Below are 15,774 nucleotides of genomic sequence, written 5' to 3'. Positions count from 1 at the left end.
TCAGATACTAAATACAGTTGCTTGCCAGACACCAAATACATATGTTAAGCACCATTGAATGTTAACTGTGAAATACTGTACTGTTATAGATTAAATGAGTGCTTTTTCCCCCTTAAAAAATGTTTAGGGATACTCTCATTTTGGCTGCTCCAGCAAGCATCTGGTTGCAAAAACACAGTTTATAAGGCTAGGAGACATACACAGGCTAGACATTTGCTAAATAACATAGCATGTTAGATAGATAGATAATACTTTATTCGGCTATAAGCCCACAATATAAGACCAATCAATAAATAAAATAACATTTTACATTCTAAAATATCAACTAAAATATTTCAACGCATAATCTCCTTCACATTACATACCATCTCTAGATGTACCATATTGTGGCCTTAAATATAAAGATGGTGGATAGAGTTTACTAGATTTTTAATAGTCATGCAGCATTCCATGAAGTCTTTTATTTGAAAGAACTGAATTCAGGAATCTGGCAACCTGTAATGTTCTATAAGAGTCAATGTCCTGGAGTAGATAGGCTAGATGTAATTCAGGTGGTTTAGGCACAGTTTCCAAAATGATTGAACTCAGAATCCTTGATCGGGGAACAATATATAAAGGACAATTAAACAAGATATGATAAAGGGATTCTATTGATTTGTTGTCACATGCGCATAAAACAGAGGTTTTACCGTTAGAAAATCTGTTGCTCAGCACATTTGAGGGGAACACATTAAATCTGGCTCTAACAAATGTGAATCTATGCGACGCAACCGATAGGGTAGAGAGATATCAAGGTATCTGGGACATAAATGTAATGCACTGGTTTATCGAGGAACATGTACCTCCACCTGTAGTAAGATTTTGTTGCAAATCAACCTCCTCCAATCTTTGTTTGATGACCTTTTTAGCTGTAATTAGATCTAAATTTAGTATATCGGAAGGAGAGATTCCATAAGACAACAGTTTGGAATGGATTTTTGTTGCCCATGGGCTGGTAAATTCATCTCTCCAAAGGCACTGAATAAGACGGTAATTGGGCAATTTATGCCAAAGGGACAGCCAGTAATTAAAGGCATGTCTCCACATCAGGATCTCTAAGGAGGGGGTCTTAAGTTCTAAGCGAATAGCAGAATTGCTTACACAGGAGGGTAGTTTCAAAAGGCGTCTGAGAAAAAGATTTTGCAATGTCACCAGAGGCATGAGGTTTACAAAAGCGCCCCATAAAGGGACCGCATAGGCCAGACATAGCATGTTGCTAACTATCTTGTTTCTTCTTAAATAATTACAGCCATGGGGGAGCCTAGTGCTTACTGGGAAGGCAGAGCACACGTAGGGATACTTTTTCATTTCCACCATGATCAGAATAGAGACACACACTCTATATCACACATGCAACCCTGCACAGCTACGAGCCTTGTGAAAGACTCTTTTCCTAAGAGTCCTAGCCAAACTTGGAGGGCTAATCTCAGTTTTCATAGAATCATATGGTTGGAAGGGACCCTGAGGCTCATCTAGTCCAACCCTCTGCCTTGCGGGAATCTTTTGCCCAACGCAGTGCTTGATCCCATGACTTTGAGATTAAGAGTCTCATGCTCTACTGACTGAGCTATCCCAGGTCTGATCATGGTGTGGGAGTGACAGATAACCACGGTGCTTTCCCAGTAAGAATTATGTTTTCCTATTCCTGTAATTATTTAAGGAAAAACAAGATACATGGCTACATATTACATAGTTGACCAAATTTGACCTACAGTCTTTCCCTCTCTCCACTCCACATTTTTCTTCCTTCCCTGCTTCTCAGTTCTTCACAATCCACTATCTTACTTTTGTGTTCCTTAATCCTTTGACTGAAACTTCCAGTTTCTGTTTTCTTGGTCTGCAAAGTGGCACTGGATGTGTGAGAGAGAAGCCATTCATAATAAGTTGATGGACCTTGTAGAAATGGAGGTGCAGAAATGAAGCACAATAATGGTAAAAGAATTGAGGAAAGCAAAAAAGGTGGTTTAAAACTACTCACAGTCTTCTTCTGCACAGTCCCCGAATGGGATGAAAAAGACCAGTGCTATTTTTCTAGAAAAAAGGTGCCTTGTTCTCTTATAATGGCAATAGCACATACCTGAGAGCTGCCAGAACTGAGTTCTGGCAAGTTCTGGCCAGAAAAAAAGCCATGGAAAGACCTTTTTGGTCAGTGTCAACTAAAATGAGAGAAAATATTCAAAGATGGTACTACACACCCATGAAAAGCCACAGGTTAAATTTTAGCTATGTTCCCTTTGCAACCTGATATCACACCTTGATTGGCTCATCCTTTGTCTCCCAGATTCTGCCTTGAAACTGTCAACCAAAGCTAGTTTCTGACTTTCACCATTGTGACTTGCAATCCCTAAATTAGTGTCCTAATTCTCAGCTACAAACAATGCCTGTATGACAACCACCACATATTCATTGACCGCTCCCTGCTTAAAACTGGGGGCGCCCTTTGCGTGGACGCGTGCAGCCCCTAGATCTGGAGCGGCTCCAACAACATAGGCTTGGCTTTGCCTTCCCTCAGGTGGGATGCCTGGAGGTCTCCGCCTACCTCAGTCAGTCGTCCAATCCCACCTGGGGGAAGCGTTGCCAAGGAGACCAGGTCAGGTAGGGGAGGGATTACCTGCCCACACAATAGAGGGAGGATCTTACCTGGGAATCCTCACTTGGCTCCAGAGCTTCTCCCACCCTACCCACCCTCAGTTAATGTCTTATTTTACAGGTTAATTTTTCTTCACAGGTTTTGCAGGTTAACTTTTCTCCACAGGTATGCGGGCGCTGCTACGTTAAGGTCGCTGTTAAAGGGCCGGAAAGGAATTTCCCTGCATTGGCAGGTTTCGCCTTTCCCGTAGCAAAACGTCACAACTTTGGCGGTATCAGGCCTTGGGCGGAATCCTTTTGTCCATCTTCCTCTTTGCGGCGGCGATACCAGGGTTCCCCGTTAAAGGGGTTTTCTGTAGGGAGGCTTTGACCGTACGCCGAAAGGTCGTCATTGCTCTCCCCTGCGGCGGCGGCGGCGTTACGGGGGCGGCTATCTCTGCTTGAACATATGTTCTCCAGAGCCGGCCCATCCCCCACACACACACTGGATAACCCTGATGCTCCCTAGGTCCCCGGCTGGGGACTGGGGAGGGAGAACGCCCAATGCCTGAGCCAAGGTCTACCCACATTTGAAATTTAATAAAGTTGTGGCCAATTTAATCCCATAGCACGTTGTCTTGAGTCGTTATTCCACATGACGGGGGGACCGCGCGGGATCTGGGGACTCCGCCTGTCCACGCAATGAATTTTACCTCCCCTTTGATCCTCAGACAGGTCAGGCATAACAAATTAACCACTTAATCCCCAAACAAATCTAAATGCAAGAATTACATTTTATACCATTCTCATGCTTTAAAACAAAAATATATGGACTTCCGGGTTGGCGCCATCGCCGAATGGCGGACTCCCTCCGAGCTCCGGAGGGAGCCGGCTCGGCAGGGGCTGGGTTTTACCGCACCGGCGATGCGGGGACCCTTAGAAACCACGGCCACGGGGGCCGTGGACTTGGAGACTCGGCTAGCACCGCTAGCGCCCTCCCGACTCGTGAAGGAGCCTTTTTAAAGGCTACGGATCGGGTGCCGGGGAGAAGCGTGGTGCTTTGAGTCCTCTGCCATCCCTGCCGAGCGAAGCCGCATGCCATCCGGCGGAGAGCGCTGACTTCTTCCATTGAGAATTTGGACTTTTAACAACAACCCGTGAGTAAATTGGAAATCGGGTTTAAAAGAAGAAAAATTTTTGGGATTTGAGACGAGCGGGGGGGGATCTAAAAAGGAAGTCAGTCCCCCTCCCTATTGTAGACATTTTAAAACAAGGATTGGGAAGCCAAGGCCCAAAAAGAACGGTATCTTTGCTAAAATCAAGAATTCCATGATGGGAAAGTACAAGAATTGTGCTGGAGGAAGAATTGAAGGAGAAGGAAAATGCACCCCCCTCCCTGGGAACCGGGGCGATTGAGGAGTGAGCCTGGTGAAAAGAGCCGGTGATTTTGACAGCTGTCAAAGTAGCTGTCAAAGTCGGAATTTTAAAGAGGATTTTATTACAAGGACCTTGCTGGTCAAATTTGTTACAACTTGATATAATTTGTTAAGACTTGAATACAAAATGGCGAAAATACGGAGAACAATCGGATTTTTGGAAACAAAGTTACAACAACCCCCCTAGAGGAGCTTCGGGACATTACAAAGATGGGCGTAAGCCGGGAAAAATACAACACTTCGGAATTTCACAGAACTGGTTATCTCCTGGGAAAGCTGCAAAACTGAAACTGAATCTCGTCTACAGGGTGTTTAGACTAAAAGGAGACAACAGAATACCTTACTGAAGAAGGAAGGGACTGAACGCAAGTTTTTGTTCCTGAATAACAACAACCCATGTAGAGTTACTAAACTTCTGAATAAGAAAGTTTTAGCAGCGGAACAAGAGGAAGCTGGACTATAACCTTGAAAGAACAATGGGGGGAATTTTATAATTTGACATTTTTAAAGATTTAGGAATTAATTTTTAAAAAAAAGTAATCCTAAAAATGGGAAATAATTCTGCAAGGAGTTGGGGGAAAAATGGGATTGATGGACTTAAGATTTCCAGGCTGGAAACATAGATTGGAGGATAAGGGAAATTAAACCGGGGAAGGGGAGGGAGAATTAGAATCCAAAGGCTTGCAACTATTTTCTGAATTGGTTTTCTTTTTTCTAATATATTTTTTATTTTTTTATACTTTTATTCTGTGTGCTTTTACTTTAATGGGAAAAAAGGGGGACATTGTGGAAAGAAAAGGGGGTGGGCTATGGGGAGAGATCTTTTGCTTTTTTTTTTATCAAGGGTGTTGCATAAGGTTTGTATAAATTTAAATTTGAACAATGGGGTATATAAATTGTGCTTTAAATCAGAAATAGAACTTGTGGAAACAACAATATGAAAGGGGAATACGGTAGGGGTGGGGGAAGGGGGGAGTCCCAGAAAGTGGATGTTTGAAAATAAGGTTCTGAATGTATCTTCATAATTTCTTTTCTTCTCTTTCTGTATTTTGGAAACTTCAATAAATATTATTTAAAAAAAAAAAAAAAAAAAAAATAAAACAAAAATATATGGCTTACATCTTGCTGCTTCTGCTAATTAATAAAATAAATAAATAAATACTCTACATTTTCACATGGGGACTGGAGGTGGCTTACAGATAAAAACAAGAACTGCTAAAAACATAGTAAAACAATAATTAACAATTGAACACTGATAAAATTAAATCTATATAAAATCTATTAAAACCCTACCAATAATGACAGTAAAACAGCATAGCACCAGCACTTTCGTTAAAAGCAGTCCATTCCCAAAAGCCTGTTGGTTACAAGAAAATCTTCACCTGCCAGCAGAAGGACAAGAAGGAATTTAATTTTGAGTCGTAACTGCAACCTTCTTTGTGAACTGCTGGTCATGGAATATTACATATATCAACTATCTGGAGAATTCCTAACATACAGGAAATAACTGGAAAATATTCAACATCAAAATCTGTATATGAGAAACCTGAGATTCAGCCTATTATTTTGTCTTACACAGATTTCTAGTTTCTCTTTGCTATGTTCTTACTGTTCCCATTTTCATGCCTTCATCTCCTATTCTGCAGCCCCCTTTGCACATATACTCCATGCTGATATATGTTACTGTACAGTTAAGATGAACTGTGCAAGCCTGTCAGATTATTCAGCTAGAGAATGTTAAATTCGGTTTATAGGTGCTGTACATATATGTGCGCTTGCTTGTTAATAAAGTATCTCTTCTAAATTGCTATGTTGAATCTGGAACTTCATGTTAAACACAACACATGGTACCAGGAGTGAAATACATGATTTCTGGAAGTTACAATAGAATATTTGCAGGCTTTGCTTCCATTATACCTCTTACATGAGGCAGCTGAATAATGGAAAGAGAAATTTAAAACAGCCATTGTTTCCCTGTCAGTGTGAAACACGGAGAGGGAAATTGTCTACCATTAAACAATGGTAGAGATTTGAGTAAAGCAGGGATAGAAGGATACTGAGGGTTTTTTAAAGGAAAAACCCCAAAGCAAACAACTTTAACGGGGGGGAAACAAAGATGGGTACAACACAGATGCTAACACCAATAGGCTAATGCAACATAGCCTTTCCCAACTTCCTTCTCACTGTACTCAGACCTTATTTGAAATTGCCACTCCCCCACCCCACCACGTCTATTCAAATATCTGCCATTGTTTCGAATCGCCACTTTCCCCCTCTGTTTTCTCCTTCCATGCTTTACTCACACCTCTGCTGTTGTTGTAAACCACTACTTTCCCCCTGTGAGTGTCCCTTCCTCCTCCCCCCCAAGTGATAGCCAATACTGCTGTGCAACCTGCTTTCTCTTTTGCTCCGCTATCCCACTGTGGCCATGAAAATCCAGGATTGTCATGCAGCACTACAAATCTTTCAATGGGGGCAATGCGACGACAGCCTTCCATTTGTATGTATAGGAAGAAAAGAGTTACTCTTAATTTACTGCAGACTCTGGCTTTCGTTAATCAGCTTTCTCTATGTATTCTGCAGCTCTGAATTTGAGTGACAGGGCCTTAGGGAAACTTAGGGAGGTCAGATTTCATGGTTGGCACAAAACGATCTGACAGACGTGTTTGGCATGCTAAGAATTTAAAAGACGAGACTCAGAAACTCAGCTGGTGCAAGACAGTATTACTCCAATGGCATTCTCAAGACTTATTTATGTTTATTCATCATAACAAAAGTGTTATATTCAAAGTAGCACTAAGGGGAACATTCCATCAGCACAAAGATTTTTCCTTGCATAATAGAACATCCCCACCTCTTCTCCCCGCACACTGCTAAGTCTGTTCTGGGAGTTCCCAAACCCTCTGAAGCAAAGATGGGGCTGGGGGGGGCACACAAGGGAGGAGAAGGGTGAAATCATTTTGTACAATTATTTAATTGAATACACCCAAAGGGATATTCTGATTGTTTGAGCATACAATCTATAGTGCTCAATGTTATTCTTTTATGTATGAACAGTATTTTTATGCTACCTTTACAACCAAAGTTATCTGAGTGGCACACCTAAACATTGTTAAAACATAACAAACAATTACAGTATTAAGGCACAGTGTAGCATAGATTAAGCAATACAGTTAAATACAAACAGGCCTTAAAAACTTATAAAGCCAAAATTTCAAAATCCATTTAAAAGTCAGAGAGAAAAAGAAGTCTCTGCCTGGCACCAGGTGTTGCCTCTCTGGGTGCTAACACAGAGAACCCTTTTTTTCCTTATAGCCACATGCCAGATCCCACTTGGCAGTGGCACTCCAAAGTTCAGTTAGGAGCAGTGATTTTTAGAGGGATACTCAAGGGTACACAGTACCGGCATCTTTGTTGTTGTTGAAAAGTGTGGCACTTACTTGTAACAACTTTATGGCGAGTACCAGCACCTTTTTTTCTAGGAAAAAATCATTGGTTAGGAGTAAATTATCCTTCACATAGCTTGACCGCAAGCTCTTTAGAGATTGAAAGGTCAAATAGGCCCAACATTTATTTATTTATTTATTTATTTATTTATTTATCAATCATAATTAATAATTAATTAATTAACTTTGTATGCTGCCCTATACCCATAGATCTCAGGATGGTTCACAACATAAAATTGCAATATAAAAAAACACAAAATACATTATAAAAATAAGAACAGAAACAAACCAATAATCGCCCCTTCCACAACACATTTAAAAGGGCATCTGCACGTGGCAAGGTGGAATACAACATATAAAATCCACAAAGATATTCCTAGAAACATCATGAAATACTGATAGGATTCAAAAAGAAAATTCATGTTGTAAAGTCCTGTCTAAACAAAAATAATTATAATTGCAAAATATGTCTGAAGGAAGGGAGGGATTGTTTGTGGAAAGCCAGTAGCGTTGATAAAGAACTGGTGTAATATGCTCAAAATGTTCAGTTAACAACCTTGCATTCTGATTTTAGAAGTTTCCAGGCCACTTTCGAAGGAAGCCCAATATGATGCATTACAGTAATCTAATCAGGAAGTTGCTAGAGCATGGATAACTGTAACTAGGTTATCCCCAAGTTGGGTCACAGCTCATTTGTCAGATGCAACTGATAAAAGGCACTCTGAGTCACTGAGACCACTCGGGCCTTGAGTGACAATGTTGGATCAGTGCAGGGAAATGCCTCCAGAACATGCTGAATACCACTCAAATAGGAACATGAATCATCCACTAGCAATACCTTCACCATGTCTAGATTGAGTCTTAGTTTATAGTCTTTGATCTAGTCCATTACTGCAGTGTTCCCCAACCTTGGGCCTCCAGCTGTTTTTGGACTACAACTCCCATCATCCCTCGCTAGCAAGACCAGTGGTCAAGGATGATGGGAATTGTAGTCCAAAAACAGCTGGAGGCCCAAGGTTGGGGAACACTGCATTACTGCATCTGAGCACTCAGAACACATCCTGCCTCTCTAGGATTTGATGAAAAAGAGAGATGGAGCTGAGTGTCATTTGCATATTAATGGCACCTTTGTCCAAATCTCCAGATGATTTTGACCCATTTTCATTCAGATGTTAAGCAATGTGGAGGAACAGATGAAACACTAAAACATAATTTCCAAGTGGTCAAGAAGAAATCTTCTAGCATCAATTCCAAGTCATCCAAGTAGGAGTAGAATCACTGCAAAGGAGAACTTGCGTCCATCATGGGCTGACTGAGTTCTAGCTGCGCAGCCCCACTCTCTTGTCTCAGAGAGCATCAGTGGGCTTTACTGCCTAGTAGGGCAATACCAAGGAAGAGTAACACCAAAGAAGACCAAGGATGAGTGCCAGCGGAATCACCCTGGCATCATGAAGACACCATGTCATTTCTGTTCCTGTACCAGACTTTAATGTCATTTTTATTGTGATAATCTTTTGTAAACTAGATTGAGAGCCTGTGAGGGTAATAAAGTGGGATAGAAATGTTCTAAAAATAAAACAAATAAGTAAAATATACAGTCGTAGCTCATCTGTATATACTCTGTTAAACAGAAGAATCATTGCCCACAATGAGGCACAGCAAATTGCAGAAAAACGGCAGGAGCCAGGTGGCACTTTTAAATGTATTTCATCCAAAATGTATTTGGGGGTTAGACCAGATGACCCTTGGGATCCCTTCCAACTCTACAATGCTATTATTCATCCTTCCCATAAGCTTTAGATTTGACCTTCAGGAAAATAATCTATCCTTCTTGTTACTTTAAATTAGCACCCAGAAGCAAATGGAAATTTTTGTTGTGCTATTGTCTTGTTTCCCACTCACAAGGATTTACTGCTTTCTGAAGAGCACAGAGAAATTCATATAGATTATCTCAGACATGGCATCTCCAGTATGGCACTTGTAGGCATCACAGCTCTCTCTAACACTCTCCTTGGTGCCCCCTAAGTGCTGCCCTTCCTTTAAAAATGGGCTCCTTTGGAAGGAAGAGTGGTGTATAAATTCAATAAAGGAAGGAAGAGTTCTTTGTGGTTTTTATTTTTTATTTTTTTGGTTGAGATAGGATTGCCTTGCTTTCTTTTATGTTTCGTTTGTTTTTCTTTTTTTGCTGGATAGGTGTTTTGCTTGGGATTTATTTTATTTTTTTTGTAGGTGAGGATTCTGAGCCCACAACAGTGTCTTAGATTCCCATTTGTGCCTCTGAGCCCAGAAAAATTGAGGACCCCAATCTTAGATATACACAACCACCTTGTATAATAGACCGGTATTATAGTATAGTATAATAGGCAGCAGGCAGGGGATACTGAGACAGAGATGGTACTTTGCTGAAACGTGCACTCCCTGCTTTGGGGTTTGATGCTTCAGTGCACTTCCCTCATTGGTGTTTGAAGCAATGTACACATGATCATATCATAGCTGTCAACTTTTCCCTTTTCTTGCGAGGAATCCTATTCGGAATAAAGGAATTTCCCTTAAAAAAAGGGAAACGTTGACAGCTATGGATCATATAGTCCCTTGAGAAATAATGCTGTCTGATGCATTTCCCCTCAAACCAGCTTCTGTCTGATTTGAAAACATAAGCCGCAGTAAAGTTGAGGTATGTACATTTGGGACATCCATTGTGCGTGTGCAGATGAAGCGCATTGCAAGCATGGGGAAACCAAATAGGGAAAATGCATCTGGTAAAGACATCCCTGCCTTGTCTCTGATGTGTATGGCAAGTGGAAATGTAACTTAAAGGTGGGGTGGGTGATTACTTTGCTACACTTTCAGCCAGTGCTTTTTTCTGGGGGGATGCAGGGGTACGCATACCCCTAAACATTTTGTGAAGCTTTGTACTTTTGTCCATTTACTGTAATTATTTTTTCCAATTTGAACTATAAAATGGTGATTTTCTTGATTCAAAATGAGAGTACCCCTAAACATTTTTTAAGAAACAAAGCACTGCTTTCAGCCACTAATGTGTACATAGCCTAAGACTCTGCTGCTGCTGCTGCAGCAGCAGCAGCAGCAGCAGCACACAGATCAAATTCATTTTGTAAGCAGAGCACACATCCTATCTTTTTCCCTGACAGGGACTCAAGGCAGCTTATCACAAAAAGAATTATTTCATTCCATTTATCTGTTGAAGGCCTTATACACGATCACTTCCCTCGCACATTTTTTCTTTACAACCATCTAGTGAGGTAGGTTTGGCGGAGAGGTTGCAGTTTGCTCAAGGTGACAGGTGTGTATGTGTATATGATGTCTTTATGTGCAGTGAGATCAAAACGCAGGAGAAGCTTCCTAATGCAGACTAGAACGTCCCTGTTTTCATCTGAGAAACACTGGAAGGTATGGGCTCAACCCATGATAGATGAAAGCATCATACTAAAGGATAAATGTCATATTTTATTATCCCTGCTTACTTCCAAGATGCTTTGATATTTATCTTCTATATTTACTTTGCTGGTGTTTTGAAAGGTGTTTTTTTAAAAAAAATAAAGTTGAAGTTGTTTTCTCATCCTGACTGACTTTCTTTGGTGAAGAATCAATATATTACAAGTTTTAATGGGGGTTCCGCCCCTCTCCACCAGAAAATATTTATATTGCAGCTTAATCTAAGAATGCTGTACCTTTTCTTGATCTCTTGTGAAATTCAAAAACATGCATGTTTGTCATTATCTGATGAGGAAAGACTTACTAATCACTGTTGAATAACTTCACTGGCTAAACAGTTTGTGTCACTGTTTGTGGTCACTGTTTTTAATATTGTATTTTAAATTGTTGTAACCTGTCTTGGGGCCTTAGGGTAAAAGGTGGGTAAATAATAATAATAATAATAATAATAATAATAATAATAATAATCCGTAGAGTAGAGCTGACTGTTCACAGCTCAGTCAGGCATTTGAAGTTGTTTTCCTTTAGGGATACTTGTTCAAATGTTTAAATTTGTGAGTACTAATCCATTTAATTTGTCTCAAATGTGACTGAAGCAAAGGGAAACCAAGTGCTTGATCCACAAACCACTTAAGCTTCCCTGCTTGGATTTTGGACCACCATCCTAACCATGTCTAGCTAGAAATAAGTCCCAGTGAAATCAATGGAATTGACTCCCAAGGAAATGAATTTAGGATTACAGACTTAAACCACCTAGCCCAGAATAATCCAATTGGAGTAAAAAAGGGACTTCGCCATTCAAAATTGTCTGACTCAAAAGAATGGTAACAATAAGATCTATATTGACTTCTCCTCCAGTTCAATAATTATACTACTGAAATTAAGAAAGCTTTGGTTAGCCAGAAATAATGATGTACATGAAATGCTATGAAAACAATAGTACTGTATAGAAAAGCAACGCATGGAATCTTTTTTGTCATCTTGCAAAGGAATCTACAATCTTTATTTTCTAGAAACTGAACAATGATAATTACAAAAGTGACAAAGAGCTTCACATTTTGCGCTTCTCTTCAGTCACTGCAGCTTTTTGTTGAGCTTATTCTTCGCTTACAACAACTTTCTTGTGCACCTCTCGGGTCTTCACCCGGAGCTTGTTAACCTGGGACTCAGCAATGTCAGCCCGCTCCTCAGCCTCTTCCAGCTCATGCTGAATCTTGCGGAATTTAGACAGGTTCACATTGGATTGTTCCTCCTGAAAATGGATAAAAATATATGAATCAAGGTACTGGATTTTTAACACTTAAATAGTATAAATGATTTTGAGTATAGGAGAAAGCATAAATCTCAGTAGCAGCATTGGGACATAATGCCAAACCTTGGTTAGTTTAGCTTGACTGTTCTTTGTACATCCAGACCTGCCCATGATATTATTGGTCAGTATATTACCACTTTAATACTATTATATGAGTTGATAATGTCTTTAATAGACTACAGAAATGCACAGTTTTTATTGTGAACTCCAATGTGTACAGTAAAGTGGTATGCAAAAGTGACTATTGCTATTTCATATTGCTTTAATTACTCAGACTGCTAAAGGATCTTCTCTTAAAAACAATATGAGCAAGGTTTCTGCAATCTTTCCATTATGAAAATTTGGGTTCATGTTACTGAGGGCACAATCCACTGATAATTTTTCTCACATAAGTCTCACTTATGTGAAACTCCCCTGTTTCATGCAACTAATTCTGCCACATGGAGACTAATTCATTTTGTACTTATTGATAGAAACGAAACCTTTGCTATATCAAATTTACCTTCATAATTCTAGCTCAAGCTACAGCAAGTTCAGAATAATACTTACAGCTTCTTCAGATTGTCTCTTGTATGCTTTCACTTTCATCTGTAACTTGTCAACCAGGTCCTGGAGTCTAAGAACATTCTTTCGGTCTTCCTCAGACTGGACAGAGCAGGATATTTTTTTCACAAAAGAAAAGAAAACAACATGAGTACATCTGATTATAAAATGCTTTTACCAGTTCCTCCAAAAGATGCAGAAAAAATATATCTGTCCTCACCTGGTAGGTTAGTTCCTTTACACGTCTCTCATATTTGCGCACACCCTTGATAGCATCAGCACTGCGCTTCTGCTCATTCTCAACTTCAGCTTCCAGCTCACGTACCTGGGGAAAATGGAATTAGCCATTAGCTGTCCAGCTGGTCAATTTGTTCAAGAAGTAGAACTGAGTGAACATGTTTACAAGAAATACATACTCTGTGCTCCAGTTTCTGGAGCTGCTTCTTGCCACCCTTCATTGCCAGCTGTTCTGCCTCGTCAAGACGATGCTGCAAGTCCTTCACTGTCTGGTCCAGGTTCTTCTTCATCCTCTCCAAGTGGGCACTGGTGTCTTGTTCCTTCTTGAGTTCCTCAGCCATCATGGCTGCCTATTAATAGAGAAATTTTCCCCAGTTTAGGAAACCAGCCATGCCAACTGCAAGCAGGATTATAGTTTCAAAAGAAAATCTGCCCAACTCACATCAGTGATGGCTTTCTTGGCTTTCTCTTCTGCATTGCGTGCTTCCTGAATAGTCTCTTCCACTTCACTCTGGATTTGTGAGATGTCTGTTTCCAGCTTCTTCTTGGTGTTGATCAAGCTGGTATTCTATACAGAATGGGAGATCATAGTTTTCGTAAAGGACCAAGCCTAAATATGTCATGCACATTGCTTGCATTTTGTACAAAAGAATGATGCCGAGTACAATTGCAGGTACTCAGAAATGAGCCACAAACATTTCCCCAGCATACCTATGATGCAGAAACCAGCTCTGTTGGGCTCCTCCCTCCCTCAACTAGGGAATGGGAAAGGAATTTGGTTTGGTTTACATTTTAATTCACACATCCTGAAACCATGTGTAAAACTTAAATACATCTATATTTCAAAATGTGCCCTTCTCTGAAGTTTGTGATGCAAAAAATGTGTGCAGAAAAACATATTGAGGATGTGTGAATAAAGATGCATTTATCAGTGAGAATGACATAACAAATGTATTATATTAGGGAAAATTGCTTGCATACAGAAATGTGCATATTAAGAGAAAGGCACACTAAAATGCTGCTGCTATTGTTGCTAACAACAACAACAACAATAATAATAATTTTTAAAAATGAATTTTGTGTTACTTTTTAAAAAATACAAACTGATGAGGAAACTTAGTGAACTGAAGATTGGAAAAATGAGAAACAGAGAGAAATCAAAGCAGATAGTTTCATTCATCCCTACCCTCAACTGTTACTTGGTTATTTCATCAGGTTGCTGCCAAGCAATTATCATTCTATTAGGCAGCATCAGAAAGAAACATAGAAAGGAGGACCACTACATCAATTCCATGAGGAGACCAGCTTCATTTGGCTCCTCTTACTAAGCTGTTTCCATTCTATCTGGTCATTATAACAACTATGCTACTTTAATAACTGGTGCCTGTTTTCCTCTTCCCTCCTTATGCCTTTTTCTTCTTGAGTCATGCCTTGTAAATCACCTTTCTATGAACAAGGACTATTTTGCTTGTTAATGATCTTACGTAAACTGTTCTGGAACATTTATTGGCTAAAGGGTTTGCTAAAAACACGCTAAATAAATAAAATGAGCTCCCTTCAAGGTCTTAATTGAGTACCAACGTCCACTTCATGTCCCTTGACAGTAGTGATTCTTAATATGATGAGAAAAAGAGGCTGTGTGGTGATGAGTAGGTTAATTGCCTATTTACACATTAGCAACAATCTCTTTATTTCTGGAGCAGAGCCTACACCTGATTTATCCCCACCAGATTATCCTCATGTCCTTGTGTGTGCCCATTACATATTAGAAACTCACCTGGGTGTGAAGAAGTTGCACGCGCTCACTGGCATCCAGAAGTTCCTGTTCTGCAATTTTCCTGCCCCTCTCTGTCTGTTCCAGAGCTGCACGGAGCTCCTCAATCTCAGCCTGCATCAGATTAGCTCTGCGCTCAACCATGGCCACTTGCTCCTTCAGATCTTCCTGGCTCCTCATAGCTTCATCCAAATGTATCTGGGTGTCCTAAAAAATGATATTGAGATATTATTGTGAGACCATTCTTTGCACAATGACAATCACAACTATATCCTGATTACAGAAATATATATGAACCTTGAGTATTCCTTGGGTGTTCCTGAGGTTCTTTAATGCCTCAGCAGCTTGGCGGTTGGCATGGCTCAGCTGGATTTCCATTTCATTCAGATCTCCCTCCATCTTCTTCTTTATTCTCAGGGCATCATTCCTGCTCCTGATCTCAGCGTCCAGTGTGCTCTGCATGGACTCTACTACTCTCAGATGATTCCTCTTCAGCTGATCAATTTCCTCATCCTTCTCTGCAATTCTCCTGTCAATATCAGCCTTCACCTGGTTGAGCTCAAGTTGGATGCGGAGGATTTTGCCTTCTTCATGTTCCAGTGAGGCCTTAAGAAAACCATTTATAACAGCTGTTAATAATGGACTTAATTTGACAGCTGTTTCCTTATTGAAGTACGCTCAACATTATATTGAATATACTATTTAGCAGTGTATTCACCACATTTCCATACTCAAAGGAAGCCATCTCAGAAATGCTACCTTTCGCACGTTCAGCTAGGTATTCAGAACTTGACCTGGGGACATCTTGGCATAAGTTGAACCTGAATTAAAGGATGGTCTTCACTTGTACCAAAATAGAACTAGACAGCTGGTACTTAAGATTCTAAAGGTCACAGAGTGGCTTTTAAACTAACCTTTGGGGAAAAGCTGACAAGAACTAGGGAGCATCTGGTTTGGGACAGA

At 40.2% G+C, this 15,774-nt stretch overlaps 1 protein-coding gene and 1 long non-coding RNA gene across 6 annotated transcripts in view; one reads left to right on the top strand and one right to left on the bottom strand.

Annotated features, from left to right (window-relative positions):
• The window catches only part of LOC310755343, a 183,660-nt gene that overhangs the window by 22,668 nt on the left and 145,218 nt on the right, over positions 1 to 15,774 (top strand). The window lies entirely within an intron of this gene.
• Positions 10,938 to 15,774, bottom strand: part of LOC310755295 (myosin-4) — a 56,462-nt gene continuing 51,625 nt past the window's right edge. For 2 of the 5 annotated variants that reach the window (XM_083597828.1, XM_083597831.1), the window contains 7 exons: positions 15,109 to 15,417; positions 14,815 to 15,018; positions 13,480 to 13,605; positions 13,217 to 13,387; positions 13,021 to 13,125; positions 12,807 to 12,902; positions 10,938 to 12,197 (listed from right to left, as the gene is read on the bottom strand). In XM_083597828.1, coding sequence (XP_083453954.1) covers positions 12,042 to 12,197; positions 12,807 to 12,902; positions 13,021 to 13,125; positions 13,217 to 13,387; positions 13,480 to 13,605; positions 14,815 to 15,018; positions 15,109 to 15,417 — 1,167 coding nt within the window. In that variant the 3' untranslated portion in view covers positions 10,938 to 12,041. Of the gene's footprint in view, positions 12,505 to 12,613; positions 12,903 to 12,978; positions 13,126 to 13,216; positions 13,388 to 13,479; positions 13,606 to 14,814; positions 15,019 to 15,108; positions 15,418 to 15,774 lie in introns of all 5 variants that reach the window. The other 3 variants (XR_014544290.1, XM_083597830.1, XM_083597829.1) reach the window with 3 other exon arrangements.

Source organism: Podarcis filfolensis (genome assembly GCF_964270895.1).
Source record: "Podarcis filfolensis genome assembly, chromosome: 2".
In the NCBI taxonomy this organism is placed as follows: Eukaryota; Metazoa; Chordata; class Lepidosauria; order Squamata; family Lacertidae; genus Podarcis; species Podarcis filfolensis.
This window is presented reverse-complemented; position numbering and strand designations above follow the sequence as displayed.